This window comes from Anopheles bellator, chromosome 2 (assembly GCF_943735745.2).
Source record: "Anopheles bellator chromosome 2, idAnoBellAS_SP24_06.2, whole genome shotgun sequence".
In the NCBI taxonomy this organism is placed as follows: domain Eukaryota; kingdom Metazoa; phylum Arthropoda; class Insecta; order Diptera; family Culicidae; genus Anopheles; species Anopheles bellator.
Genome location: NC_071286.1, coordinates 55831178 through 55846250, shown reverse-complemented (window position 1 = coordinate 55846250; position 15073 = coordinate 55831178). Strand labels below are relative to the sequence as shown.

The 15073-nt window shown below is 46.5% G+C and overlaps 4 protein-coding genes across 6 annotated transcripts in view; 1 reads left to right on the top strand and 3 right to left on the bottom strand.

Moving 5' to 3' along the window:
• Positions 1–5699, bottom strand: part of LOC131211790 (CD63 antigen) — a 51823-nt gene extending 46124 nt beyond the window's left edge. For all 3 annotated transcript variants that reach the window (XR_009156915.1, XM_058205406.1, XM_058205407.1), the window contains exon 1: positions 5370–5699. The gene's annotated coding sequence lies outside the window, so the exon portion shown is untranslated. The remainder of the gene's footprint in view (positions 1–5369) is intronic.
• Positions 5700–6040: 341 nt separating this feature from the next.
• On the top strand, positions 6041–7681 carry LOC131210369 (5-methylcytosine rRNA methyltransferase NSUN4). Its single transcript, XM_058203605.1, has 3 exons — positions 6041–6122; positions 6186–7468; positions 7537–7681. The coding sequence occupies exons 1-3, from the start codon at positions 6057–6059 to the stop codon at positions 7679–7681; spliced, it is 1494 nt and encodes a 497-aa protein (XP_058059588.1). The 5' UTR covers positions 6041–6056.
• A 36-nt stretch (positions 7682–7717) lies between these two features.
• Positions 7718–8972, bottom strand: LOC131210638 (general transcription factor IIH subunit 3). Its single transcript, XM_058203913.1, has 6 exons — positions 8961–8972; positions 8713–8893; positions 8456–8651; positions 8150–8395; positions 7913–8085; positions 7718–7849 (listed from the first exon to the last, which is right to left on the bottom strand). The coding sequence occupies exons 1-6, from the start codon at positions 8965–8967 to the stop codon at positions 7786–7788; spliced, it is 867 nt and encodes a 288-aa protein (XP_058059896.1). The 5' UTR covers positions 8968–8972; the 3' UTR covers positions 7718–7785.
• A 1149-nt stretch (positions 8973–10121) lies between these two features.
• On the bottom strand, positions 10122–15073 carry LOC131208869 (low density lipoprotein receptor adapter protein 1-B-like). The gene is made up of 5 exons (XM_058201782.1): positions 14817–15073; positions 14160–14741; positions 11197–11385; positions 10540–11126; positions 10122–10479 (listed from the first exon to the last, which is right to left on the bottom strand). The coding sequence occupies exons 2-5, from the start codon at positions 14203–14205 to the stop codon at positions 10384–10386; spliced, it is 918 nt and encodes a 305-aa protein (XP_058057765.1). The 5' UTR covers positions 14206–14741; positions 14817–15073; the 3' UTR covers positions 10122–10383.

Genomic DNA, 15073 nt, shown 5'->3' with positions numbered 1-15073 from the left:
CTTGAATCAAATCAAATATCCGATCATTCCGATATCCAAAGATAGTTGATGCGCAAATAAAACGTTGGGATCTGATATAATTTTTTATCGGTTGTAAACCAAGACTCAATAGACGCTCACATAACTTTGATCCTTGTTCCGAGGAACGGAGAACAACGGCGGCATGATGGAACGTTGAAGTTTTATTTAATTAAGCGACCCGTAAAGACAGTCTTCTCGCTCGGAAGCCATTGCCAGGACACGGAAAGGACCAGCTCGACGGACGACGGTGCGGTGTCCCCCACACTCCGCATCTTAATCAATGGGTCAAGATGAGTTTCGAGATGATATTGAACGAGCACTGTTCAGACACTGGGCCCCTCTGGTATGTGTTCAACTTTACTTCCGTTTTATCATACCCAGGATTAGAATACCATTACCAGGGCTAGACATAAGAGAGCGGACCTTAAGGAAATTTCGGTCCATACGCAGGATTCGTGCACCAGCGCCGAGCCGATGGGAATATGTGGACGAACACAAAGCGGCCTCTATTCAGAGGACCAGAAATGGAAGATTTATTCCTGCCTTTCCCGGGACCGTGGCCATAAAAATGCCAAGCCCATTCCCACTTCCCTGTGGATCCCTTTTCTCAGGAATGCTTCAACTCAACTCAGAGCGTCTAATCTTGGGCACAGTTTTGAATTCCGACGCCAGAGGCTGTTGGTGACAATTATGGCGTGAGAGACGCTGGCACGCTGCGCTGTCAAGCGGAGCATGAAGAAGCCGTGCAATTGCCCCGCCGTCGTATTTCATATGTGGTGGTAGCGTTTGTGGTAATGAAATTATCCAAGCCCTAGGGGAGTACGTTTGCACAAGACGCAACAGCCCCCTCGCCGCAAGCGCTGAGTTGGAAGTCAAATCAATTTCTTGCCAGGCATTGCGCATCGCCGGGAACTAAACAACAATGAAGAGCCGCACACTCCACGCGATCTTTGGCACGGGGTGTTTATGTTGAGCCGGCGACGAGGAAGAGGAGAAATTTCATTATGAAAATCAATTGACGGAAGGTCACGCAATCAAAGATCAGATTCCCCCCGAGCATAGGTGGCCCCCTTTCGCTATCAACCCGAAATTGATTTTATGCTGTTGTTAAACAATCGGGAAATTGACGGCAGGAAATTAGGTTTTCTCGTTAACACACTTGTTGATGTTGGCGACGGTTGAACGGTCGTGTAGTAAAAATAAGAACATGCGGAACAAGAATTTGGAGTGAGCATAAATCTAAAAAGTATTCCAGAAAAAATAGCGGCGAATCCTTATTTGTGAACACACTATCAATGAGACGGAAAGTATATGCTTCGAGCTGCATAATGATTCACTAGAAGTGGATTAGGAGAATCGAATAATTCAGTTTTAAACATTTTTCAGCAATGTAAAGCCTGCGTCTGTTTTATCAAAATTAAAGAAACGGTGAACTACCAAAGGCAAACTGGACGACGGCGTGCATTCGCCGAACGCTGGGGCTGGCAAGTGGTGTTCTTACCCTAGTTAGTCAAGCATAATTAAGTTACTTATCAGCAAAGCCGCCCCCCGTACCGGAAGCCTGTTCTGAAGGTTTGAGTCACCGTCCGTTAGCGAACGAAGCTGATACTTTTTTTCCTTCCACCCGACTCTGGTTCGAGCCAAACACTAATTATTTCATCAGCGTCAGAAATGCGACAGAGAATCGACGAACCAGATCGTGTTCGGAGTGTGACACACGAGGCATTTTTGTGTTCTATCAGCAGACCATGAGCAAACGACCAAACGACAGTGGCATCATGTATTTAAACAGCTGAACACTCGCCACCGACAGCTAAATTGTCGATTTTACAGGACTGTTCGAGGAACACCCCCAAGCAACGAATAACATGTTTGCGCTCGCTGAAAACGAGTTCGTTTATCGCGTCCGCTGTACTTTTTATGCGTTACTGGAAAATACTAAAAAAAAAACACTGATAGAGTTATTCAATCGCAACAAACGCGTATGTTAGGTTTCACCTAACATACGTTGGGATCGCTAGCGGTACACCTTCCGAAAGGGTTGTCCATCCAATTGTGGTTTCGCAACCAACGATCAAAATGGGATAGAAAGCGGTTGAAGGTGAATTAAAAGCAGACTTCCACTCTGGGGACAGATTCCGAACGACACGACCCATTCACGCCGTATCCTCGGTGTCGCCAGCTTCTTTTGATCTTTGATGACACCAACAACAAACACACACTCAAAGCCACACTCAACCCACATATTCTGACGCCCCGCTGGGGTTTTGGGGTTAACGCCTAGTCAATGGTATGAAAAAATATGTAAAAAGGAACCATTAGCAGAGAGGAACTGCTTGGCTATATGTTTATCTGCTCAACTAGCACCATGTTGCTGTGGAATCAACATAACCCTACGCGTACAACATCCACAGGATAGCGCAGGATAGCGAACAGCAGACCCTCGTCGTTCGTTGTTGGGCACTTTACATTCAGATTCCAGCCATTCTGCTGGGAATGTGCTTTAATAAGGCAGCGAATTGTTTGTAACGAATGGGCTGCAAAGTATGGGTTCTGGTTCTAGCTTCTTGTACAAGCAATGAAATACTTTAAATTCACTGTTTCGTTGTTAGCTTTTTTTAATTGGCAGCATTAAGCAAATCGCTGCATGATAACCATCTCATCTTACACTGAGTTTTGAAGGTAACAAAACGTTGCAACCCTACGACGAGTATTACGTTCTACGGATAGTCTCTTCCTGTCTACACAAAAAAAATCCTATTGCGTTCCCTGTTACGGAGCTTGCACCGCATTGACCCAAGCAGTGTATGCAAAAGTGAACTACAGGAGATGCTTACACTGCGTAATCCTTTGAACTGCAGTGTGGTATGTGCCGTTCTTGGAAACCTTAAAAACGCCTTCATCCGTCTACAACCGGCTCGTTGACGTGCGGAAGTCAAGAAAAGATTAGATATGTAAGCAATATCATGATGTACGTTCAAAGTGGGGCTTAGTCAGACCACTGACGGAAAAAGCTGTAGCGTACGTATTAGAAAAGGACATTCCCACCCGTTACACATTGGAACTAGGTTGGTTGGTTCGATTTTCTGTATAATAAATTGGTATGATCATTACAATGACGTGTGGCTACATTCATGAAATGCGAACGGTAAAGCATTCCCCCATTAATTATGTTTCTAGTCAGGGAAACTTTTCTGAACGAATATCAGACGAAGTATTCTCGTCTATTTGTAAAAAAAGAACATCGTCACGCGGACTTGTATTCCGCAGGAACATGCCATTTGTATCACAAAAAGCCTCACCACTAGAGTGTGTTGATGCCTTTAACAACAACGTAGAATCTGTTTCCGACAACCGTTGCCGAAGCTTCGCTCCATCATCAGGTTGATGAAAATAAACTGTTGAAGCTCTTTAAAGATACTTCAGAATCTGTTGGTGTCTTGTGCAATGCACACTCGACAGATTTTCAGAGTCTAAACAAAGCAAAAGAGATGCCTGAGTGGAAGAGATCATAATTTACAACGCAAGCCAAATTATCCAAAGTTTCTGAACTCCAGATGGTTGCCAGCAGTGCAAACTCCGGTTGATAAATCTTCTTTTAATTAGTGTCCTCATGGCAATGGCAAAACTTTAAATTACATTAAGTAAATTTTTCACGCAAATGTGTTTGCATTCCGACCGGCCGCCGACACCAGACCTTTGCCACCCAGAGAGGACAATCGGATGGACAAAGTTGTGCCAAAGTCCTGCTGTGCAGCAAAACCCCAAAAACCACAGTGGTGTTGGGTGACTCTCGACAGCAGCCTGGGGGGCTAGTTCTCGACCGCAGGCGAGAGTTTCGTTGCATTTCGGTTGAAAGTCTGGCTCTTTCTCACCGAAACATAGCAAAAACAAAAAAGTTGTTGCCGACTGCTGATTCTGGTTTCGGAATGAAACGAGAAATCCGCCAGTGTTGGACTCTTCGTATCGGCCCGGCGTAATCCAAGTCTGCGCCATCGATCGACTAACACATCGTCTGGGGTAGCTCTGTCGGGACGGACTTAATCATGCCCCGAATGATACTGGGTCGGTACTGCATTGCACTATTTGAAGTGCATCCCAGGGGCACTTTTGGTCCGCAGTCGCTCCGCAGCTCAGAACCTTCGGTGGTGCTTACGGCGGGGGGAAACACTACACTCAAGTGCACACTTGGCACCCGCATATGCTGCTTTGTTCTACTCGGCTCCTTAAAGACTGTCTCCTCGCAAAGTGTGATTTAAATCTGGAAGACCGATTCAATCCTCCGTAAAGTATTAAAGCTTGGGATGAAACAATATAAAGCATCAATACAAGTGGCCTAATAATGAAAGGTTGATTATTTGAGCTTAGTATTTAGCAACAAGAAATGTTTGTCGGTCTATTAGGTCGCATATATGAAATGAAGTCTAGCAAGACGAAAACCGTCGTCGATTGTGTACAGTGCCTATCAAATATTCTAATATCATGTTAGCATCAAGAAGGGCCTCTAAAAACCATTTAAATAAATTAAATAACATGGGTCTTTTTTATCCATTTCACGTACAGACGATACACTGCGACTACGTAATATCCGGGAATCGAATTCACAACCAAAAAACCAATTTTCACCATTGCGGAACCGTTGGGGTTTCTTGGACCCTTTCGGGACCAACGGGGAAGCCTAAGCAAAGTATTCTTCACACGCGCCAGGCACTTTTATGGAAAGTTTTCAAGATTCCCCAAAGTTCGCTCAAGAACTGTCCGTCGGTTTCGGCTTCCGTTATGTTTGGTTTTTTGGTCTGTACTTTCCCGTGCCTTCTACGCGTCACTTGAACGAATGAAAAACAGGCATCCGGAGAAGAAAGCAATCAACAACAGACAGAGGGGCCGGATTGGTTCCCTGTCCGAGGCGGCGGTATTGTTCCTGGTAACGGAACAAGCACAGACGCGGCGTAACATTTCCGATTTGCCATGGTAACCGACGGTGTTTAACCCTCAACGATAGTCGAGTCGAGTCGAATACAAAACTTTGTTTGTCCACCATTTTGGTTCCGCTCGGTTAGTATCGCTATGCTTTCCTTATTTGTGTTGCGGCCCAAAATGGCTTCTTGCTAAACTGTACAATACCGTAGCTCAAGTAGCAGGGTTAATAAAATCATGAGTATTTAAAAAAATCCAGATAAAGAATCCAGATTCGAAACCGCCCTGACCTGTGACGACCCGTTTAGACTCATCCAATCTTGTTGGCTGCAAACACAAAGAAAACTGTGTACCCAGCTTACTGCAACCATTTTACCAAACAAATTCACATACACGTTCCACTTTCTATGGCCATAAACCTTTCCACTAACCTTCTTGGCGTTTTCTTGCACCAACACGCTCCGGTGCGTGATGAATGCAGCAGAGGTGGAGAATGCACTCGCAGACACGCGTTAATTAATCCAAAACTGCAGCAGCTTCTGGCACGTTCTTATTCGTCGTTAAAGCAACGCGATAAACGCTACAAACCGATTCACCCAGCTAAGCACTTCGACGATAGTCGCTATGGTTACGGCTCGCTACCACCACGGAACACTGTGCAGAAGAAAAGCCAGACGAAAATATCACCATCAAAAAGGGGACGAATATCTCGTGAGAACTGAATTCAAACGCACGACGCACCAGCCGCTCGCGGTGAAAGGTTTTCGCGGAACTGGCTTCGTGGTCCGGTCGTGAGGTCGTGCGACCCATCGTCGCGTTTTGTTTACGTGCGCGCACACACCGACGCAATGGCACGCAATGCCAGTTTTGACGTTTGGTGCCGGCGTGTTTTCCTTCTGTGGTTCCCGTGTAAACAAAGACGGTATTTGTCAGAGAATTTAATACGTTGTCCGTAAGATTATGTAAAAATCTGCGATATTGCTAGGTACAGAATAATTGTTACAAAACTTTACTGAAGTTCAGATCCAAATTGTTCGTTTTCTTTCCTCCGCCACGTGTTATAGAACTGTTTGTTGTCTAACCACATTCCCTTTCCCTGTACTGGAGTCGACTTCACGATGTTGCGGCCGATGAATCGGTTTCCGACGGTTTTGCGACGATTTCGACACAGTAAATCTCATTGGGTAGGTCCAAACAAACATTCGGTGGGTTGTAATGATCATTAACATTCCATTCACTTCACACAGTCTGAGCAACGCAAGAAACAGTTTCCCAAAGATCGGGCCCTCGCAAACTATGACGATTTCTACGGATCCGTGTTTGGGGCACGATGGAAAAACATTCGGGTGGCGCTTCAGTGCGAGCACAAATATTTTGCACTCATCAATCAGTTCGGTGACACAGAAGAAACAATCCGACTGCTCCAGGCGGATGGGGCAATTGATGTGCGGCAAATTTATAACGCCCAAAAGAATGCACTTGTCACTGAAAACCGTGACCTTTTTTCCGGCGACAAGGTGTACAAGATGGGTGACAGAGTGCAGGCCTTCCAAGCGAACCGTGAGCAGGCAGAGGCACAAAACCTATACCGCGCCGATCCGGAAGCGGCCCCTAGTTCGATTGGTACATCAACGACCAACCCTCCCTCGGAAGCCTGTGAGGCAGTCGATCATAAGAAATCGCTCGATAAGGTGCTCAAGGATGACACGGAAATCGATTACCAGCGGCTGGTCGATCCAGCAGTCGGCTCAGCCGCTCTGCACGAATTTGTGCCGGCAACGAAGCTGAAAGGGATGGAAGATTTCGTGTTCGAATCGGAGCACTACAAATATTACAGTAACAGCACCGACTTTCCGCTAAACATCGTAATGGAGGACCGCTTCACCATACCGGAAACGTTGCATCTCTACACGTACGAACGGGCCAATGTGTCCACTTTTCGAAGCCCTCGGAAGAGCGCGACGGGGGTTCTGTCGCACTTCCTGTTCGATGGAGCATCCTGTCTGCCTCCTCTCGCGCTGGACGTGCAACCCGGGGAAAGGGTGTTGGATGCGTGTTCGGCACCGGGCGGTAAATCGTTGCTCCTTCTGCAAACGTTGATCCCCGGCACGATTGTTATGAACGATCTGCAGGAGAGCCGCTGCAATCGTATTCGCAGCCTGATGCATCAATATTTGTACGATTACGATGAGAAGTGGAAGCAACGGCGTTGCTTTATCACACAGAGCGATGCGCGCAATCTGCGAGAGTACGGAATGTACGACCGAGTGCTGGTTGATGTGCCCTGTACCAACGATCGCCATTCGGTGATGCAGAACGACAATAACATTTTCAAACCTTCGCGTGTTAAGGAGCGTTTGCGGTTGCCTGAGTTGCAGGCCGGAATTTTGGCCAACTGCTTGCAACTGTTACGCCCTGGCGGAACTCTTGTGTACTCGACATGCAGCCTCAGCCCGGTACAAAACGATGGCGTCGTGCACATGGCCCTGAGCAACATTTTCAACGAACTTGGAATAACGGTTACGATCAGGTGAGTGACGTCAAATTGAATTCAATGAAACCATCCAGTAATTGTCTCTTCAACACTCATTGCAATAGGGACATGAGCCTCGTGATGCAACCGCTGAGGGAAGTGTTCAAGTTTGCTAACTCCGGAACGCTAAAGTATGGCCAACTCGTGCTTCCATTCCTCCCAGCCAACTTCGGACCGATGTACATCTGCAAAATGGTTCGCAACGAATAGCGATGATGGCACCGCTGTAGAATAAAGTGTTTGTTGTTTATTTGAACCCGCCAAAGTAATACGAAGAGGGTGTAGTAAAGAATCGTTCTTTTTCACAGTATTGATCATGTTTTGAGTTTTTTCTTCTTCGGTTTGGCGGCAATCGGTGCAGGTGCTTTAAAAACGGTGCTGAAAGAAAATGAATCAATGTAATGCAATTGACTTGAGGACCGCTGGGGCTCCTAAACTCACTGGCAGGTAGTGCAGATGGGGCTGAATTTACAGAAGATCGACAAACAAACGGAGCACACGTAACCGATGTCGATAAGCTCCCGGTGGCAGAAACAAGCCGCTCGGTAGTCCACTTTAACGGGGGGCGGAAGGACTAGTTTGCAGCGCATCTGTGGATCCGGTAGAAAAACCCACTGCGACGAAACAAAAGAAGACCATTAGCGTATTTTCTCTCAACTAGCTGCTGGCGAAACTTACGAGGAGATATTGAAGGAAACCATCCAGCTGCTCTAACCGAAGATATTGCCCCCCTGTAATATCACATCCTTGCTGGAGTAAACTGAGCGCTTTGTCCAGTGCACAAACATCGACTACAACGCCTTGCTTCTGTGCCGTAAAAAACACATTCATATAAGTCATGTACTGCGAGGCACACTCGTTGCTACCCGTTACAACCAGCACCCGGGCGTTGATTTTGGTGGCGGGTGACTTATTTCGATTTATCTACAAAAGAAAAACAAATGTTACGAAGGGAGAAACACACGGAAGAAGCCCAAAACTTGCTCTTGCGATGTAGCACAGTGCCATGGACATGCTTCCTGCCAACAGTGACTCCGTCGGCGTTGTTAAACGTGGGGCTGTTTTGATTAGATTGGCCAGCTTCTGTTTGATCGTTTTCTCCACCAAAGTAAAAACTTCGTACTGTCCGTCCACCTGGCGGATATCCAACGGTTTTCCCGGTGTAGGATACAGGAACTCGCTGTAAGTTACATTAATAACAATGATTAATTGCCGATAGAAAACCCACCAGACTAAATTACGTTGCATGATGATGACAGGCCAATACGGCGAGCTTATTTTGCGCTTTCTGCATAAGGTGCGCATTACCAAACGCAACAATCGAGTCCAGGCATTGCGTGAGATTATGCGGTTTTTCTCGTACGATGCGCTGCGAGGGATTCGTGTCCAACACGATCACCAGTAGGCTGGAGTCTTTGTTCTCTGGAAGATGAAAAAAGTAGTTATTGCGATCGGTTAAATCACAATTAGCCGCTAAATAATCACAAACCATCCATTTTGCTCGACGATATTTGTTGAATGTTTACAAAAGCCGGTTGACAGCCAAGTGACATTAATGGCTGCGTGCTTTGTGGAAAGTGGCTGCGTTTGATGGAAAGCTACTAGGATAGAGCAACGACAAAACATCGACGCAATTCCTTCGTCAACGCAGTAACCTATGAAATATCTTTGGCGATATTTAGCGCAGTGATCTTATTATATCAGTCGGGGCATCGTGAAAATTGATAACCTAAGAAGCCAGCACAACGAGGAGCAATAGAGAATCACAAATGTAAGTCTTCTATTTAGCATTCACGTTCCACGGCAAATAATTAAGTGTTTACGTTGCACTTGACCAGTCAGTGTTTTCAGCCAAAAAGCACCATTTTCCGTTCCAGATATCAAACAGGATACTTGCGGGGATGCTAAAAAGATAGAGGAACCTGGAAACCTGTGTTGAAACCCACGTCCCACGGCCACATCAATGGTGAAGGTTGTAATTTGTTTGCAATGATCGATGATTGCCCTTACGTAGATACATCGCACACATTATTGTTGGATAATACGCAAATGGCATCGACCGATGACGACATCGTTCAAGGTGTAAAACGCATGTCCCGGGCAGAAAGTAGTTTAACCGGACAGGAAGCAGCTTGTGCTTCCCATGAAGCTTCGGTACTGATCCGTGCATCCTCATATGGTGCTGCAGAATATTTGGTCGAAAACACGTTTCCTTTTCAACAGTCGAAGTCACAGAACAAGGATACTTTTTCCAGTGGAGACAGTTTGCTTTTAAAACCAAACACAATTCCCGTTGAAGAAATATCGATTCACATCAGCACAGAACTAATTCAGCAGCCGCGAACATCGTTTAGAAATGCATTTTCGGCATTAAAATGTCAACAGAAGTCTGTAGTCGTACGCAATCAGGCGAAACGATGCAATGGAACTAAACTTAACAGGCAATCGTCCTGCTTCAGCCGTACGAAGGGTACAACCAACGGCCGAGCCGGGGTGCATTTCGATGCTCCAACAGCTAAGTAGATGTGCAAACAATTTAAAAATGCCTCATTCGGCAAGTACCAGTCTGGTTTTATTGTACGCATAATTTAATTGTCCAACCTGTTTGGTTGATAATAAATACTCGTTTTACGAAATAATAATCTCTTGGTTTTCGTATCGCTTTATTAAAAATTATCAGAAAAACATTTTATCACATACTTATCGAATATTTTACGCTATCTTGTAAACCCTTGGAAATGGTGTCAACGCACTGTCCAAGGGAGCAAAATGATGGCTCATGTGATAACCTGTCATCAGATTGGCTGTGAAAACACAATGGAAAGAAACCTTGCCGGGAAGCTGCTCTATAGATCAACGCGAAGCTTAGTCGAAACGCACTAATGCTATTCCGTTGCAAGAGCAGCTTGAGCTCAGTTTGAGCAAATGGCCATCCCGCTCCAGCCGTTGGAATTTAGTTTTGGCACCGCGAGAAACTCTTGTGGTGTTTGATCATCCTCAAATGATACCTGCAATGGAAACGAAGAATCAGATCCACGCAAATCGGGCGCTCCGCCGTTAGAACCTACCCAAGTGTTCTGCAACAACTCCCGATGGTGAGTGGTGTCGGAGCAAATTTCCGTTAGATCGGAATTGAAATCGATCAGCAAACTGCGACACTCGGTGGCACCACTTTCATCCCCATCGGACTTGACACTCTTCTCTACCGTCGGGTCGGTCGATTCGATAGCCTTTCGCTTCAATTCGCCACTGCTACCACCAGCCTGCAGTTCCATGCGCTGCTCCAGATCCTTGCGCTTGCGTTCCGCGTGGAACTGCTTGTTCTGCCAGATCTGGTACGCCCGCTCGAAGCTGCGGGCCACGGTCAGTGTGACGGTTTGCGCCATTTTGCGCTTCTGACAGAGGAACGCGTAGCACACGAGGGGTCCCTCCAAGTTGATCTCTTCCGCCGTCCGCCGGAAACACATCTCCTTCACTTCGGCCTCGGTGCCGAGTGTGCATCCGACGAACGCGAACACGTGGTCGTGGTTTGCGTCCGCGGAACAGTAGGAAATCTGATAGATCGACACCTGCAGCAGATTTTCGCCCGTAGCGCTGTCCGTCATTTCGATGCCCTTCGGTGAGATGGACAGTGAAACGGGTAGCTTCTTGTTGCCTAAGGGGATGACACGAGTTATAGATTAGCTTCGCAAACGAGTCCCACGTGTCCCAAACAAAAACTCTACCTTTGGCCGCCGAGATGATGGACTTGACCGCTTCGGATGTGGCGTTCTCGGAGCGCGGTGTCGGTACGGCTGTACTGCCCAGATATTTCACCCCAAAGCTGATGGCTTCGTCCGAACCATCGTCCGGTTCCTCGTGGTTTTCGGAGAAATCACGGATGCTGTTCGCTAGCGCAAGCTCCTCGCACAGCTCTGGCAGATAAAATGTAAATATTGTAGATCATTGGTTATTTAAATTTAAATATTACAAGCGATCCAAGGCCTGAGCTAATAACAAAACAAAGCGAGCACACTACCAAGATCCCCAAGGACCAAGGAGGAACGAAACGTAGAGCAGGTTCCTGTTTAGACAGCACGCAGACATGCACCCGATAACCTGCAGCGGCCCGATTGCGCCGGAAAGTGCAGGATCACTGGCCACTCGCGTGTGTGAGCTCGTGTCCATGGATCATTAATCTTCCTTTCTGGGCGGCCACTGACCTGCTCGCTCCGGATGCAATTATGCTTTCCATTTCTCGCCCTCCGTATCATGTGATTTTTTTAACGCTTTTGCTTCACACCCTGCACCTGGGCTGACCTCGATCGTTGGTTCATAATTTGAATATTTGAACCACAACTCGCGGTGCATTGATTTGCATGATAAATGCGCGTCCCTTCCAGACTGATAGCGACTCATCGTCCATATTCACACTCGCCGCAAGTGGACGCCAGACAGCAGAATGACAGGTTTTTTACCGGACCCAGCCGTCATGTTTAGCAAGAAATTAAAATCACTTCAACGGCCGACAGGGCCGGCGCTAATAGACTACCGATCGATAATGGATTCGTAGCCGGTCGTGGCGGATGTCGTGACGGGGATCCCCGTCCACCCGCTCCCCGTTGCATAATTGTGGGTGGCCAGGGGTGTGTAGTTGAGCGACCAATAATTATGCTGCGGCTGTTGGTACGTTGTGGCACACGAGTTGGACAATGTTGCAAGGTCCCTTTATCTAGAACCGATAAATGAACGTCGGGTGTCCGATAATTTATCGTAAACTTAATAGTCGATCGTTGCTGGGAACGATTTAATTTGCGCTCAGAGGTGACTGAGATGACGCAAAACGCTTGGGTGATCGGACGATATGCTAAGCCGACCACAGATTTAATTTTTGATACTCACAACCGACAAACAATCGGATCCTTCTTCTTTACTATTTTATTGTTTATAGTAATACTGACGTTACAGCACAAGTGTTTGCTAAAAATTTTAAATAAAAAAATAAAATTATAATTATAGAGACGGATGATATAATTGTGGCCTGCCCAGGGTAGGTTTCTGCTCATGAAGTAACAGCATCACCCACCAATCTTGATCTTCACATTTTAGTTTTAATTATTTTCATTCCATTTTGCCTTTCTCATAATGACTAAAAAGTCCTAATAAACGTAACCGATGATGTGGTTTGCAAATGTTGGCTGACGTCAAATCAATCATCAAACACTCCGCCGAATCGAGCTTTCGGAGCTGCCTTTGTGCAATGGTATCAAAAATGGCCTTTCGATGCCACCGAATCGAAAACCGATATGTTTGAAATCCGTCTTCGATTATTTAATAATCCAAACGCCACACCCGTGACCCGGGTGCACTGCCGGAGGAGATACGGAGCGTTGTTTGATTGTGGGTTTGTTTCACATTCTTCACGGCTGTAACTTCCCAATCGCGGCGCTTCCACATGGCAACCAAGCCAGCGCGGGGTTGTGCAACGATGCAGCAAAGGTGCATCTGCTCTCGATAGGCATATTGGCATTGAGGTTAGGAGTTCGGGGCACCTGTCAGATCCGATCACACACCGAAATATGGTGGCAAACAGCTGAAAATGGTTGCCAGTACGTTTTTGGGGTACACTCGACTGCCACAGCGAAAAACTCTGCCGATGGCGACCACACGCACCACGTGTTTGGGGATGCCATTAAATTCACTGCCAGTGAATTGGCTGATTACGTCGATCACAATCAAACAACAATCAGACGCGTGTGTTTGGGGTAACAGCATAACACAAAACCGGAGACAAGAAGGCAGTGGGTGGGACGAAGGTCCAACACTGGCGGCCACATAATCACCATCGAAAGCCAATTCGTTCAATCGTCGTTCCGGTCTGCCAATTGCGGTACAAATCTGTGCGCGACTGTAATGAGCTCGGATTTCCCCTCAGTGATCAATAAAAGGAGAGAAACAGTAACAACCAAAAAATGCATACTACTTCTACTCGATCACTCCCCAAGATCGAGCTTAACCTTGGCATGAATATGTTTTCGTTTTCGGAAGACAATTTTGTAATAATTTTGAATTAAAACACGTCCAGCGAGATGCGAGAAAAAAGATCCCTTTCACACTCTTCGGGTTGGGTTTGGAAAACGACATTTGCCAAGTGGCTGGGTAAGTGGCGATTTTATCGCTTGTTCTGCTGGTGTCTGAAGGGTCTCCACCACCAGTGAAGGGCCTTTTTGTGCTGTCCTTCGCTTATGATTGTTCTAAGATTATTATTATTATTTTTATTATTATTATTATTGTTAGGTGCTTGGCAAGGGATTTGCGGAAATGGGCTCTAAAGCAGCGAGTGTGATCTGTTCCGCTTTTTAATGAACATTAACAAAATGATCAGTGTCTGACATGGTTCTGGTCTACGAGTACAAAAAGTGAAGGGAGATCGTCTTACAAGCGCTCGTTTCGATGAATAACAATAAGAATAAATATATTTGAATTTTTTTTTTTTTTGCTCAAAATGCTCAGTGGAGACCCAATATAAATTGGTCAATAGGACTTGGAACGAAACTGTTATATTTTAAATACTTTTCAACTATCCTCATTTTAAATTTGAGCAAGAGTTTTCAACCATCACTTTCCAATGTGTGTTCGCTCACTCTGGAAAAAACCTAGACAAATGCAAAAACGCCAAAACGTTGCCACTGCACGGTGCATTACTTACTCTTGTGCTTGGAGCCATTTTTCCAAATGCTCTTGAAAAAGGCCATCGTCAATCGTCACCGGTGGCTCGAAGGTTACCGAACGAAGACACACAGAGCGGTGAATTACCAATTTGCGGGGTTTTGGCTTCTTTTCCTTCTGTTTTTTCTCGTCCCACCGTTTTCTTGGCGTCGCGAAATGGATTGTGGACCGTACGCGGACCGTAGCACGCTTTTTTCGGACGCTCCGCCACAGACCCGCCAAGAGTGAGAAAAGTCACTGGAAAAACCCTCGGCCGAACGTGTGAGTTGCTTGCTGTTGGTCACTTGCACAGTTGGGTTTCACTCACGCGCTGTGAAGTTCATCCGTGGCCACTTTTCCGAGCCTCACTCTATATTTTTGCACTTCGTTGCGATCGGTTCAGTCAACGTTCGCGGCCATCGATCGATCGGTTCGGCTTCGGTTAGTGGACTAGCCGTAAAGCGGAGGAGATTTCACTTTTAATTTATGGAATAAAATTTATTGCATCGCCGTTTCCCGCACTCACTGATCCACAGGGAGCCTCAGATGCTTGGCGAACAAGAATATTTTCGAAACTGAGCAGCTGTCGGAAAAAGAAAATAGAAAACGATTCACTTAAAACCACCACTTCAATCGCGGTGCACGCGAACACAAACACATCGAAAGCCCGGAAGCGGTTTCCAAGTCACGTTCGGGAGCACTTGCGCCCCAAGGACTTTCAGCCGTGAATAACTGGAGCCAACTGGCTGACTCGGGGACTTGCACTTTGAGCCCAGCTGCGCCACGCGCAAAACGGCACACGGACCGATCGGATCAGATCGCCAATCGCTAAACATGGAGGGCCAGAAAACCTGCTCCCAGCGTCCGATCGATTGCTCGATCGATCGCTTTCGAACGTTTTTTCTGTTCGTGCCG

Excerpts from the sequence above, each read along its gene's own strand:
- LOC131208869 (XM_058201782.1), bottom strand. The coding sequence starts at position 14,205 with ATGGCCTTTTTCAAGAGCATTTGGAAAAATGGCTCCAAGCACAAGA. Across the intron at positions 11,386-14,159 it reads AAATGGCTCCAAGCACAAGA|AGCTGTGCGAGGAGCTTGCG; the intron begins GTAAGTAATGCA and ends TTTATCTGCCAG. Across the intron at positions 10,480-10,539 it reads AGTTGTTGCAGAACACTTGG|GTATCATTTGAGGATGATCA; the intron begins GTAGGTTCTAAC and ends TTTCCATTGCAG.
- LOC131210638 (XM_058203913.1), bottom strand. Across the intron at positions 8,396-8,455 it reads CACTGTGCTACATCGCAAGA|ATAAATCGAAATAAGTCACC; the intron begins GCAAGTTTTGGG and ends TTTCTTTTGTAG. Across the intron at positions 8,086-8,149 it reads GTTTCCTTCAATATCTCCTC|TGGGTTTTTCTACCGGATCC; the intron begins GTAAGTTTCGCC and ends GTTTCGTCGCAG.
- LOC131210369 (XM_058203605.1), top strand. The coding sequence starts at position 6,057 with ATGTTGCGGCCGATGAATCGGTTTCCGACGGTTTTGCGACGATTTCGA. Across the intron at positions 6,123-6,185 it reads GACACAGTAAATCTCATTGG|TCTGAGCAACGCAAGAAACA; the intron begins GTAGGTCCAAAC and ends CACTTCACACAG. Across the intron at positions 7,469-7,536 it reads GGAATAACGGTTACGATCAG|GGACATGAGCCTCGTGATGC; the intron begins GTGAGTGACGTC and ends TCATTGCAATAG.